Here is a 14,187-nt window from a genome sequence, read left to right on the forward strand (position 1 = left end):
TTTTTATCTTAATGGATATAATCCATTGAGATAAAAAAAAACTTCTGCCTTTACAATCCCTTTAGGAGGGTCCTCATATTACATAGTTTTGTTAAATTTAAAGCTCAGCACACATGTTACAATCTGATTGTGCAATCCTTTAAATCTACCAACAACTATGTGTGCACCGCTGCATGCACACTACCGAGCCGCTGCTCTACGCATTCATAAGACACAGAGGTACACCTTGGCCCCGCCCCCTGCTCTCTTCATTGGCTCACTGGCTGTCATTGACAGCAGTGGAAGCCAATGGGAGGAGGGATAGCTGAGGCTATCGTGAACATCACTGGATCAGAGGGAGCTCTGGTAATGATTGGGGTGGCTGCTGCACACAGACGGTTTCAGCCGTATATAAGTATAAATAACAAACATACTTACCTGCTCTGTGGCAGTGGATTTGCACAGAGCAGCCCAGATCCTCCTCTTTTCGGGTCCCTCTTCTGTGCTCCTGGCCCCTCCCCCCTGTCGAGTGCCATCAAAGCAAGCTTGCTATAGGGGCACCCGAGTCACAACTCCCTGTGTCCATTTAGACACGGAGCCCAGTCCGGCCCCACCCCCCTCTCTCTCCTCATTTGCTCACTGACTGATTGACAGCAGCAGGAGCCAATGGCGCTTTTCTGCTGTCTCAGCCAATGAGGAGGGAGAGTCCTGGACAGTCAAGTCTCTTGTGGATAGAGATGGGGCTCAAGTAAGCATTAGGGGGACTGAGGGGGGCTGCTGCACACAAAAGGTTCTTTATCTTAATGTATAAAGTGCATTCAAATATAAAACCTTCTGCCTTTACAACCACTTTATCCACTTCCATACCAGGCACTTACGCACCTTCCCGCCCAAGCCAATTTTCAGCTTTCAGCGCTGTCGCACTTTGAATGACAATTGCGCGGTCATGCTACACTGTACCCAAACAAAATTGGCGTCCTTTTGTCCCCACAAATATAGCTTTCTTTTGGTGGTATTTGATCACCTCTGCGATTTTTTGTTTTTGCGCAACAACTAAAAAAAATTTTGAAAAAAATTACGTTTTTATTTTTTTCTGAATTTTTTTTTGTAAATAAGTAAGTTTTATCTTTCAATTACGGGCACTGATATGGCGGCACTGATGGACACCGATGAGGTAGTACTGATGGGCACCGATGAGGTGGCACTGATAGGCGGCGCTGGTATGCGGCACAGATGGGCACTCACAGGCGGCACAGATGGGCACTCACAGGCGGCACAGATGGGCACTCACAGGCGGCACAGATGGGCACTCACAGGCGGCACAGATGGGCACTCACAGGCGGCACAGATGGGCACTCATAGGCGGCACAGATGGGCACTCATAGGCGGCACAGATGGGCACTCATAGGTGGGCACTGGGCATGGATGGGCACTGAGGGGTGGCACTGATGGACACTGAGGGGTGGCACTGATGGACCCATGTTGCCAGTCAGTGCCCATTTGTGATAAACAATCAGCGTGAACCCCCCCTGTCAGGAGAGCCGCCGATCGGCTCTCCTGTACTCGCGTCTGTCAGATGTTTACATCGTGATCAGCCGTGATTGGACACGGCTGATTACGTGGTAAAGAGCCTCCGCTGGAGGCTCTTTACCGAGATCGGTGATGCAGGGTGTCAGACTGACACCCCGCATCACCGATCGCCGCGCGCCGGCATGAAATCCTGCAGGACGTCAATAGACGTCCAGTCAGGATTTCAGAACCACTTCCCGGACGTCAATCTGCTATTGACCGGGCGGGAAGTAGTTAAAAAGGTCCTCATATTACATAGTTATGGCTGTACAAAGATTGTACAATCAGGTAATATATTGTATGGTCAGCCTAAGGGCTTGTTTACACGTGAGGTTGGGGGGTGGTAAGATCCTATGATCGAGCTTTCACGACCCATCCATTAGGGGTGCACAACCCCTAATCCATGCGCCCAGCCCCTAATCTACATGCAGGGTGCCGGACACATGGATTTCAATGTTTTTTTTTTTTTTAAGCACATGATTAGAGCCTGAGGATCCAATTGGCTTCAAAAAAGGGTGGCCTCAGAACGCAGAGCACTGCGCCCTGAGCCCACCCATTTGTGTGACAATAGCGAATCAATATTCACTATTGTCGTTCTGCTTCTCCTCCCGGCCAATCAGGAAGTGGGTCCTGAGACCCAATTGGCCAGGGAGTCTTAGGACGGGAGGAGAAGCAATGGGCCCGGCTCTTCCCTCGGCAAGCTGGAGCGAGGAGCAGCATTGGCCTCCTAAGGTAAGGCCACTAATCACCGCTGTCCATCTCGGGGAGGGAGACACTGATCAAGTCCTAAGGGTGGCCATACACACTACAATCCAATTGCACAATTCCTTTACAACCTCATTTAAATTGAACAAAGCTATGAAATATGGGGCCAAACCTATGCAATGGGGGAGAGTTACTAAAACTAGAGAGTGCCTGTACTGTCTAAACCCAATGAAAGCCTATTGTTCTAACACTAGAGAGTGCAAAATCTGGTGTTCTGCATAGTAACCAATCAGCTTCCAGGATTTATTGCCAAAGCTTAAAGTATAACTAAAGGCAACAACGTTGTTTTTAGTATTGGATAGAGTGGAGATGGATTAGGACCCCTGTCAGCTTTTATTGCTGTCTGTGCCCCTGTTAAGGAGATGCATCTCCTCCATCTGTCTTGTTTACCATTATCATTGAAAGTGAAAGAAGTTACCCAACTTTTGGGTTGTCCCCAGAAAAGTAATAGAGGGGAAATCTCCCAATGGGGACACTACGTTTGGTGTCCTAGGGGTCCCCAAGAATCTCATTTAATTTGGAGGGATTTCCTGTCACTTTCTGTTTGGCTATGGGACAGGAAGTTGAGGGGAAATATCTGAAATGGGGACACAGATGCTGAAAAAAAAAAAATCAGACAGGGGTTATAACCCACCCTAAAGGCTCATGCAAAAAAAAGCTGCTTTACAGGCATTTGAGTTTTTATTTCAGCTTGAAAAAGCTTGTGTATTTTTGTGTCCTTTTGCACGTTTTTATTGAGCTTCTTTGAGCATAAGGTTTTTTTCACAAACCCTCCCCTCAGTTAATTTTTCCTATTTCTTTTGTGTGTTTTCAAGCTTCTTTGAGCTGTTTCACACTTTTTCGCCCAGGCACACCCAGTGCGCACACCTATGCATTGGGAATAAACATCCTTATCCTTGTTAAAGACATATGGGGGGGGGGGTCTATAGGAGTGTTATATGGGATAGATGTCAGCTCTCTGTATGATAATATGGGGGGGGGGGGGTCTATGGAACTTTTATATGGGATAGATGTCAAATCTCTGTATGATATTACTTGGGGGGGGGGGGTCTATAGGACTTTTATATAGGATAGATGTATTACTGGGGGGGGGGGGTCTATAGGAATCCATCGTGGGATAGATATCCGTTCTCTGTATATCACTGGGGGGGGGGGGGGTATAGGAGTTTAATATGGGATAGATATCAGTTCTCTGTATGATAATAGGGGGGGGGGGGTCTATAGGAGTTTTATATGGGGTGGATGTCAGCTCTCTGTATGATATTACTGGGGGGGGGGGGGCTATGGGACTTTTATATAGGATATATGTATTACTGGGGGGGGGGGGTCTATAGGAGTTTTATATGGGATGGATGTATCACTGGGGAGGGGACTATAGGAGTTTAATATGGGATAGATATCAGCTCTCTGTATATTACTGGGGGGGGGGTGTCTGGGATAGATATCAGCTCTCTGTATGATATTATGGGGGGGGGGGGCTATGGGAGTTTTATATGGGATAGATGTATTACTATGGGGGGGGGGGGGGGGGTCTATAGGAGTTTTATATGGGATGGATGTATCACTGGGGGGGACTATAGGAGTTTAATATGGGATAGATATCAGCTCTCTGTATATTACTGGGGGGGTCTATGGGACTTTTATATGGGATAAATGTCAGCTATCTGTATGATATTACTGGGGGGGGGGGGGCTATGGGAGTTTTATATGGGATAGATGTATTACTATGGGGGGGGGGGGGGTCTATAGGAGTTGTATATGGGATAGATGTATTACTGGGGGGGGGGTCTATCGGAGTTTTATATGGGATAGATGTATTACTGTGGGGGGGGGGGGGGCTATGGGACTTTTATATGGGATAAATGTCAGCTATCTGTATGATATTACTGGGGGGGGGGGGGTCTATGGGAGTTTTATATGGGATAGATGTATTACTATGGGGGGGGGGTCTATAGGAGTTGTATATGGGATAGATGTATTACTGGGGGGGGGGGGGTCTATAGGAGTTGTATATGGGATAGATGTATTACTGGGGGGGGGGGGTCTATAGGAGTTGTATATGGGATAGATGTATTACTGGGGGGGGGGGGGTCTATAGGAGTTGTATATGGGATAGATGTATTACTGGGGGGGGGGGGTCTATAGGACTTTTATATGGGATAGATGTATTACTATGGGGGGGGGGGTCTATAGGAGTTTTATATGGGATAGATGTATTACTATGGGGGGGGTCTATAGGAGTTTTATATGGGATAGATGTATTACTATGGGGGGGGTCTATATAGGAGTTTTATATGGGATAGATGTATTAATATGGGGGGGGGGTCTATAGGAGTTTTATATGGGATAGATGTAATACTGGGGGGGGGGGGGGGTATAGGACTTGTATATGGGATAGATGTATTACTGGGGGGGGGGGTCTATAGGAGTTTTATATGGGATAGATGTATTACTGTTGGGGGGGGGGGGGGCTATAGGAGTTTTATATGGGATAGATGTATTACTATGGGGGGGTCTATATAGGAGTTTTATATGGGATAGATGTATTAATATGGGGGGGGGGGCTATAGGAGTTTTATATGGGATAGATGTAATACTGGGGGGGGGGGGGTCTATAGGAGTTTTATATGGGATAGATGTATTACTATGGGGGGGGGGTCTATAGGAGTTTATTATGGGATAAATGTATTACTATGGGGGGGGGGGGTCTATAGGAGTTTATTATGGGATAGATGTATTACTATGGGGGGGGGGGTCTATAGGAGTTTTATATGGGATAAATGTATTACTATGGGGGGGGGGGTCTATAGGAGTTTATTATGGGATAGATGTATTACTGGGGGGGGGGGGGTCTATAGGAGTTTTATATGGGATAAATGTATTACTATGGGGGGGGGGGGGCTATAGGAGTTTATTATGGGATAGATGTATTACTGTTGGGGGGGGGGGGTCTATAGGGGTTTTATATGGGATGTAATACTATAGGAGTTTTATAGCAAGTATGGGACGTTGTCGGTGCCCCCGATGTGACATGACTGCAGAGCTCTGCATACAATCGGGGGAGTCGGTGACACGATGATGAACAATACTGCAGTGTAATATACAGGAGAGGAGAACTCGTCTCTGATTCTCATACTCAGCCAGCAGAGACATCGTTCCCGATGATTACAGGGGAGACACAGGGGGGGGGGGGGATACACGGGGGGGGGGGGCAGGATGGGGAATGAAGATAGCAGGGAGACGAGGATATTGGGGGGGTGATTTATTAAATCTTAAAGCATATTGTACAATCGGTCTGTATAGTGTGTGGCCCCCCATAAAGCAGATTGTACAATCAGATTGTATAGTGTATGGCCCCATAAAGTTTGTCCTGGGTCTGCAGTATTCAGGAGACAAGCTCCTCCTATGGGCGATAACAATCAGACGCGTTCAGTTTGCAGGGAATTTTCTCTTCCTTTAGTAAAGGAGTTGAAATTCACTTTGCAGAAAATCATCCAATCACGTGCAAGCTTCACCAAGAGAAGGGAAAGTTCCCTGCAATGTGATTGGTCAGATTGTCTTCAGTGAATGAGCCCCGGACACGTTATCTTCCTGTAGGATTGGCAGTCGATCTCCTGCGTACTGCAGACCCCCCCAGACACATTGTAGGGTGTCCATACATTATACAATCTGATTGTACAATCTGCTTCATGCTTCAATAATTCATAGCTTTCCTTTCCGATCGCTCTCCCGCAATAGGAAGAATTGATCGATAAATGACAACCCAATCAATCAATGTGCCCCAACCAGGGAAGGGAATTCCGATCACTAGTTCTGATCTTAGGACACAATTGCGAGTTATCGATCGTATCTCTCTCATCATCATCATACAATTTCATACAATCTGACCGGTCACAATCCGATTCTTTTCCTGAACAGAATATCTCAGTACTGCGGATCAATGCTTAACGATCAATAGTATTCCGCCCTGGCCGATCGAGTCAGATCCGATCGGTAAGTTATGTCCATCGGATTGGATCGGGCACATCGATCGCATAATAAAATCGCACCACATATGGCCACTATTAGATGCAGCCTGCCTGGTTGCTCAGGTTGGTCCTCCTATCTCACAGATCGTACAAGCACATCGCACAGTGTATGGCTCCCCCTCCTCCGCTCACCGTGCTCCAGGTGATCCCTCACCGCCTGCAGCTGGCTCTCGGTGGCGATGTCCCCGATGACGATGAGCAGGTAATGTCTCCGAGGATCCCACCTGGCGGCCGAGGCTGCAGCAGTGCCCGAGCGCCGCTCTCCGTGGTGCTGAACCTCCAGCGCCGAGCCTGCTGCGCCGGTCTCCATAGCAACGCCGAAGGCCTCCGCACAGCCCGCCTCGGTCTCCATGGAAACGTCCGGGAGGCTGAAAGGGGAAGGCAGGGAGCGCGCACGGGTTCTTAAAAGAAGGCTTGGGCGCCGCTGATTGGTCCAGCCGGCCTCGCCAGGGCGACGCTGGAAAACGGGGCGTGACTAAATGAGAAAGCTTTGCTCTTATTGGCTGATTAGGGAAAGCTTAGCAATCCTTCATGGGAGGGAAGTTGCTAGTGTTAACCTCTGAGGTGCCGAGGGCAGGATTTTTTTTGCAGTGTAATTTCTGCAGTCATGGTTGTTCCTCAGCGCTGTATTGTGGTTTTCTGATGTCATAAAAGTCACATAATAGTCACACTGTATACATGTTAGAGCTAATATCATGGGGGTGTGCCAGGTGTGCCTGGGCATGGGCATACCCTAATCATTAGGTGTGGTGCTGATTCCCCCTAATGCATGGACTCCCCCCTGTGTCCCCCACCAGGGCTGGACTGGGACAGAAATGTGGCCCTGGACTTCATCCAGACCGGCCCAGGGCACAACACATCAGGGCACAGCACATCAGGGCACAGTACAGAGCTCAGCACATCAGGGCATAGCACATCAGGGTACAGGGCACAGCACATCAGGGCACTGTACAGAGGTCAGCACATCAGGGCATAGCACATCAGGGTACAGGGCACAGCACATTGTGGCCAATCACAGCACACCACATCAGGGCACATAGCACATCAGGGCACAGGGCACATAGCACATGTTAGACTTATTACACACGCTTCCTGCCTGCACTACTCTGCATGCTGGCTACGTGGCTAAATCTCGATCTACCCGTCAAGCGCCAGCTGTCAGTGATTGACGGGTAGAAGATCGCCGCAGACCTCCCACTGGCCCACTGAGCCAACGGCCCACCGGGAATCTCCCGGTAGCCCGTCCATCCCTGTCCTCCACCCTTGCTGCCAGCACTGGGGGGCAACAGTTCATTGAGGGAGCCATGAATGCCAACATGTACTGTGACATACTGAAGCAGAGCATTATCCCCACCAATCAGAGACTGGGCCGCAGGGCAGTATTCCAACATGATAACGACTCCAAACACACCTCCAAGACGACCACTGCCTCGCTAAAGAAGCTGAGGGTAAAGGTGATGGACTGGCCAAGCATGTCTCCAGACCTAAACCCTATTGAGCATCTGTGGGGCATCTTCAAACGGAAGGTGGAGGAGCGCAAGGTCTCTAACATCCACCAGCTCTGTGATGTCATCATGGAGGAGTGGAAGAGGACTTCAGTGGCAACCTGTGAAGCTCTGAACTCCATGCCTAAGAGGGTTAAGGCAGTGCTGGAAAATAATGGTGGTCGCACAAAATATTGACGCTTTGGGCCCAATTTGGACATTTTCACTTAGGGGTGTACTTACTTTTTGTTGGCAGCGGTTTAGACATTAATGGCTGTGTGTTGAGTTATTTTTAGGGGCAGCAAATTTACACTGTTATACAAGCTGTACGCTCACTACTTTACATTGTAGCAAAGTGTAATTTCTTAAGTGTTGTCACATGAAAAGATTTAATAAAATATTTACAAAAATGTGAGGGGTGTACTAACTTTTGTGAGGCACTGTACCTGAATTGCAGGTAAATGTGAGTTCCTCGCTATCCATGCTGCCATCTGAGGTGGTGCTTATGTTGACTTATTTAATGTTGGGGGAGATTTTCTTCTCAAAGTGACCAATTTTTTTGAAAGCTGAACTCCAGACACAAAACCCTTTCATTCAACCCCTTCCTGCCCTTCGGACTCGGCTAATCACAGATAAGGGTAAAGGGCCAGCCAATCACAGCGGGCCCTTTACCACATAATCAACTGTCAGCCACTGACAGCTGATCATGGCTTTTTTTTCCTCACACGAGAAAAGAAGAAAGCCGTTAACCGTTACAGGGACATTGGTCCCCACATTCACAACCAGTGCTGCTAAGCTGTTCCCACGAGTGCCACCTATCAGTGTTGTCATCAGTGCCCATCAGTACTTCATCATCTGTTTTGCTTATCAGTGCCGCCTACCAGTGCCTATCATTGCCATCTATTAGTGCCCATTGATGCCACCTATTAGTGCCCATTGATGCCACCTATTAGTGACCATTGATACAGCCTATCAATGCGGACTATCAGTGCCACCTCTAAGTGCCAACTGTCAGTGTCCATCAGTGCCATCAAACAGTGCAGCCTTATTAGTGCCTATCATTGCCCATCAGTGCAGCCTATCAGTGCCCATCAGTGCAGCCTCATTAGTGCCTCCTGATCAGTGCCCATCAGGACAAACTATCATTGCCTATCAGTGCAGCCTATGAGTGCCCATCAGAGCAGCCTATCGGTGCCCATCAGTGCAGCCTATGAGTGCCCATCAGTGCAGCCTATCAGTGCCCAGCAGTGCAGCCTATCAGTGCCCATCAGTGCAGCCTATCAGTGCCGCCTATGTGTGCCCATCAGTGCAGCCTATAAGTGCCCATCAGTGAATGAAGGAAAATTACCTGTTTGTAAAGTTTAATAACAAACTGTAATTTTTATTTATTTTTTGTATTTACTCTGTTTCATTCACCCTCAAGGTTTTTCACCTTAAAAAGGTTATAAACCGCCAACAATCAAAAAAAAAATCTGCAAGAAGAAGGCATAATGAGCTTGTATGCATCGCATGCGTGCTCAATATGAAATACCTACCTTAGAACGATGCCCTGCAGTGTCGCCAGCACTCCGCTCCCAAGGCCGCCATCTTTCAACGGAGTTAATTCCGCGTTTGCGGGCTCCGGCGCTGTGGTTGGCCAGAGCCACGATGACGTCACTCTGATCATGGCACGGGTCCTGTAGAACGGCACCAGCGGGCCATTTCTTCAGTGCGCATGCGCCAATGACATCAGCAGCAGCGCATATAGTGAATATCTCCATTACATTATATTTACAGTACCTACAGGTAAGCCTTATTATAGGTACAAGTGGTGCAATAGAGTTTACAACAGGGGTCTCAAACTGGGGACCCTCCAGCTGTTGCAAAACTACAAGTCCCACAAGGCATTGCAAAGCTGACAATTACAAGCATAACTCCCACAGGCAGAAGCATGATGGGACTTGTAGTTTCTCAACAGCTGGAGGGCCACCAGTTTGAGACCCATGGTTTACAACCACTTTAACTACTTGCCGACCAGCCACCGTCATTTTACGGCAGCAGGTCGGCTCCCCTGCGCGAGAGCCCATAGCTATACGCCGGCTCTCGCGCAGGCCACTAGGGGCGCATGCCCGGCGGGCACGATCGCCGCCAGGCACACGCGATCGCTCAAGACAGAGCGGGGACCGGGAGCTGTGTGTGTAAACAAACAGCTCCCAGTCCTGTCAGCAGGGGAAATGCTGATTTTCTGTTCATACAATGTATGAACAGAAGATCAGTCATTTCCCCTAGTGAGGCCATCCCCCCCCCCCCCACAGTAAGAACACACCCAGGGAACATACTTAACCCCTTCCCGCCCCCCTAGTGTTAACCCCTTCAGTGCCAGTGGCATTTTTATAGTAATCCAATGCATTTTTATAGCACTGATCGCTATAAAAATGCCAATGGTCCCAAAAATGTGTCAAAAGTGTCCGAAGTGTACGCCACAATGTCGCAGTACCGAAAAAAAAACGCTGATCGCCGCCATTACTAGTAAAAAAATATTAATAAAAATGCCATAAAAATACCCCCTATTTTGTAAACGCTACAACTTTTGCGCAAACCAATTGCGATTTTTTTTTACAAAAAATATGTAGAAGAATACGTATCGGCCTAAACTGAGGAAAAAAAAGTTTTTTTATATATTTTTGGGGGATATTTATTATAGCAAAAAGTAAAAAATATATTATTTTTTCAAAATTGTCGTTCTATTTTTGTTTATAGCGCAAAAACTAAAAACCGCAGGGGTGATCAAATACCACCAAAAGAAAGCTCTATTTGTGGGGGAAAAAAGGACGCCAATTTTGTTTGGGAGCCACGTCGCACAGCCGCGCAATTGTCAGTTAAAGCGACGCAGTGCCGAATTGCAAAAAGTGCTCTGGTCTTTGACCAGCAATATGGTCCGGGGGTTAAGTGGTTAATGCATTCTATGCATTGAGGTGAAAAACCTTCTATAGTCCAGCTGCCCCCCCCCCCTTTTACTTACATGGACCTGATCTTTCCAGCAACAGGGACGAGCACAGAAGCTCCAGACATTGTCTCGGGTCCTCATTGGATAGATTGATAGCAGCAGGAGCCATTGGTTCCGGCTGCTGTCAATCAAATCCAATGGCACGGGGGCGGGGCCGAGTCCTGCTGTCTGTGTCAGTGGACACAGCAGCAGGACTCAGGAGCGCACCCGCACGAGTGCCCCCATGGAAAACGGCTCTCCGTGGGGGCACTCGATGAAGAGGAGGAGCCAGGAGTGCGGCAGGGGGACCCCAGAAAAGGGGGATCGGAGCCACTCTATGCAAAATCATTACAGTAGGTATTTTATATATTTTATACGTTTTGTCATGGCTGCCATGTTCCACCTGTTGACACAATTCCTGTTCTGTTCATGTCTTGAAACTTTTTATTTTGCTTTTTTTTAGAGTACCTCTATACCTACTTCTCCACACCCTGAAGAAGGGATACGTGTTGAACCTCACGAAACGCATCGGGCTATAGGAGAAATATTTAAGTTCATGTAGCTCTTTTTGAGGATAGTACCTTATTACCTTATTCATATGCTGTGTTGTATACTATGTATGGTGATGTGCTACACCACTACATGTTTTAATGTTTAAATATGAATGCATTTCATGTTTTATGATACATTGTGTACAAGAGTTCACCCGTAAAGTCCCGCAGTACTGGGGGGTTACTTTTCCTTTTTGGTTTTCTATTTATAAATATTGGGATGTTGGCAATGAAAAACTGGGATTTTTTTATTCTCTATGGTGGTTCTTCATTTATAATCATTACAGAGCGGGTACTTACTGTGTAATGATTATAAAAGAAGAACCACCATAGAGAATAAAAAATTCCCAGTTTTTCATTGCCAACATCCCAATAACATGTTTGTTATTTAAATAAATAAAAAAAAGAAAACCTTTACGACCCCTGACAGTTAAATAACAAAGGTTATATATATATATATATATATATATATATATATATATATATATATATATACAGGGTGGGCCATTTTTACTCCCGCAAATGCCCCCGATGCCAGATCCGATACTACCCCCCCCCCCGCCGCCGCCGTCGCTGCAATGCCGCCACATACCGCAACGCCCCCGCCGCCTATTTAATCAGCGTGCAGAGAACATTACAGCTTTCATTTGAATAGCTGTCTGTTCCCCGCCGCGCCGCGTATAGACACTCCCCCTTGCGGATCACCCGTCCAATCCCGAGCAAGGGGGTGTGTCTATACGCGGCGCGGCGGGGAACAGACAGCTATTCAAATGAAAGCTGGAATGTTCCCCGCACGCTGATTAACTAGGCGGCGGCATCTAGGTATGGGGAGATATGGCTGCATATGTGGGGGGACATGACTGCATATGTGGGGGGACATGGCTGCATTATGTGGGGGACATGGCTGCATATATGGGGGACATGGCTGCATATGTGGGGACATGGCTGCATATGTGGGGGACATGGCTGCATATGTGGGGGACATGGCTGCATATGTGGGGGACATGGCTGCATATATAGGGGACATGGCTGCATATGTGGGGGACATGGCTGCATATGTGGGGACATGGCTGCATATGTGGGGGACATGGCTGCATATGTGGGGGACATGGCTGCATATGTGGGGGCCATGGCTGCATATATGGGGGACATGGCTGCATATATGGGGGACATGGTTGCATATGTGGGGGACATGGCTGCATATGTGGGGGACATGGCTGCATATGTGGCGGACATCGCTGCATTCGTGGGGGACATGGCTGCATTTGGGGACACATTTAAAAAAAAGTATCGGTATTCGGTATCGGCGAGTACTTGAAAAAAAATATTGGTACTTGTACTCGGTCCTAAAAAAGTGGTATCGGGACAAACCTAGTGGTGACCATGGCGGCCATTTTGAAGTCGGCCATTTTGAATCCAACTTTTGTGTTCAATGTGCTCTCCAGTGACATGCGGCGAGTGCTACGCTGTGGGCTCTTGCTGAATGAAGCTAGGACAGCCACTGATGTTTCTTCATTAGACCCCTTTCACACTGGATACGCCTATAGCGGAGCGTTATAATCGCGGTAAAATCTGGGTTAAAATCTGGGTAAAATAGCAGTGTTTTACCGCGATTTTAACGCTCCGGCTCCGCTATAGGCGTATCCAGTGTGAAAGGGGTCTAATGAAGAAACATCAGTGGCTGTCCTAGCTTCATTTAGCAAGAGCCCACAGTGTAGCACTCGCCGCATGTCACTGGAGAGAACATTGAACACATTTTATAAGTGGTCAGAAACTTGTAAATAACTCATGAAAGAATAAAGTTAAGTTAAAACCAAGCACACCATTGTTTTTCTTGTGAAATTCCCAATATGTTTGATGTGTCACATGACCTTCTTCCTATTGAACAAACAAAAGTTGGATTCAAAATGGCCACCATGGTCACCACCCATCTTGAAAAGTTTCCCCCCTCACATATACTAATGTGCCACAAACAGGAAGTTAATATCACCAACCATTCCCATTTTATTAAGGTGTATCCATATAAATGGCCCATCCTGTATATACATGTGTGTGTGTGTTCTTATTTAACCCCTATTAACTCTAAGGCCCCGTACACACGACCAAACATGTATGCTGAAACTGGTCCGCGGGCCAGTTTCAGCAGACATGTTTGGTCGTGTGTGGGCGCGAGCGGGCCGAATTCCAGCAAACATTTGCCCGCCGGGCCTTTTCCCAGCGGACAAATATTCCTGGACGTGTTTTAAAACCGTCCGCTGGAATCCTGCCCGCTCGGACATGTACGGTCGTCAGTACAGACCTACCGTACATGTCCAGGCGCCCGCCGTCCCTCGCATGCGTCGAATGACTTCGACGCATGCGTGGAAGCCTTTAAATGGCAGGCCCGCCCACGTCTCCGCGTCATCGTCGCGTATTGTTTACGCGCGGACTTCTGTACGATGGTGTGTACAACCATCGTACAGAAGCCCTCTGGCAGACATGTACTGTGAAAACGGTCCGACGGACCGCTTTCACCGTACATGTTTGTTCGTGAGTACCCGGCCTTAGTTTACCCTAATCAACCCATCCTAATTAACTCCTTCTTCCATTTCTCCTGTTAACAAATATCTTCCTACTGATATTTTTATCATTATTTCTATTATTATTTAAAGGGGTCTTCCACCCATTTTTTAAGTTTATTAAAAGTCAGCAGCTACAAAAAGTGTAGCTGCTGGCTTTTAATAAACTGACACTTACCTGCTCCAGCGTTCCAGCGACGCGCCGGCCGGGGGTCCGCTCCTCTCCCCCCCTCCCCGGCCGGCGTCTTCATTGTCACCGTGGGCACCTGGCCGTGACAGCTTTCGGCT

At 47.8% G+C, this 14,187-nt stretch overlaps 1 protein-coding gene across 2 annotated transcripts in view; it reads right to left on the reverse strand.

The window, feature by feature from the left end:
- MAP1A (microtubule associated protein 1A) overlaps positions 1 to 6,704 on the reverse strand; it is a 273,677-nt gene extending 266,973 nt beyond the window's left edge. For both annotated transcript variants that reach the window (XM_040342530.1, XM_040342528.1), the window contains exon 1: positions 6,474 to 6,704. In XM_040342530.1, the coding sequence (XP_040198464.1) occupies positions 6,474 to 6,693 (220 nt within the window). In that variant the 5' untranslated portion in view covers positions 6,694 to 6,704. The remainder of the gene's footprint in view (positions 1 to 6,473) is intronic.
- Positions 6,705 to 14,187: the final 7,483 nt, after the last annotated feature.

Source organism: Rana temporaria, chromosome 3, assembly GCF_905171775.1.
Source record: "Rana temporaria chromosome 3, aRanTem1.1, whole genome shotgun sequence".
NCBI lineage: Eukaryota > Metazoa > Chordata > Amphibia > Anura > Ranidae > Rana > Rana temporaria.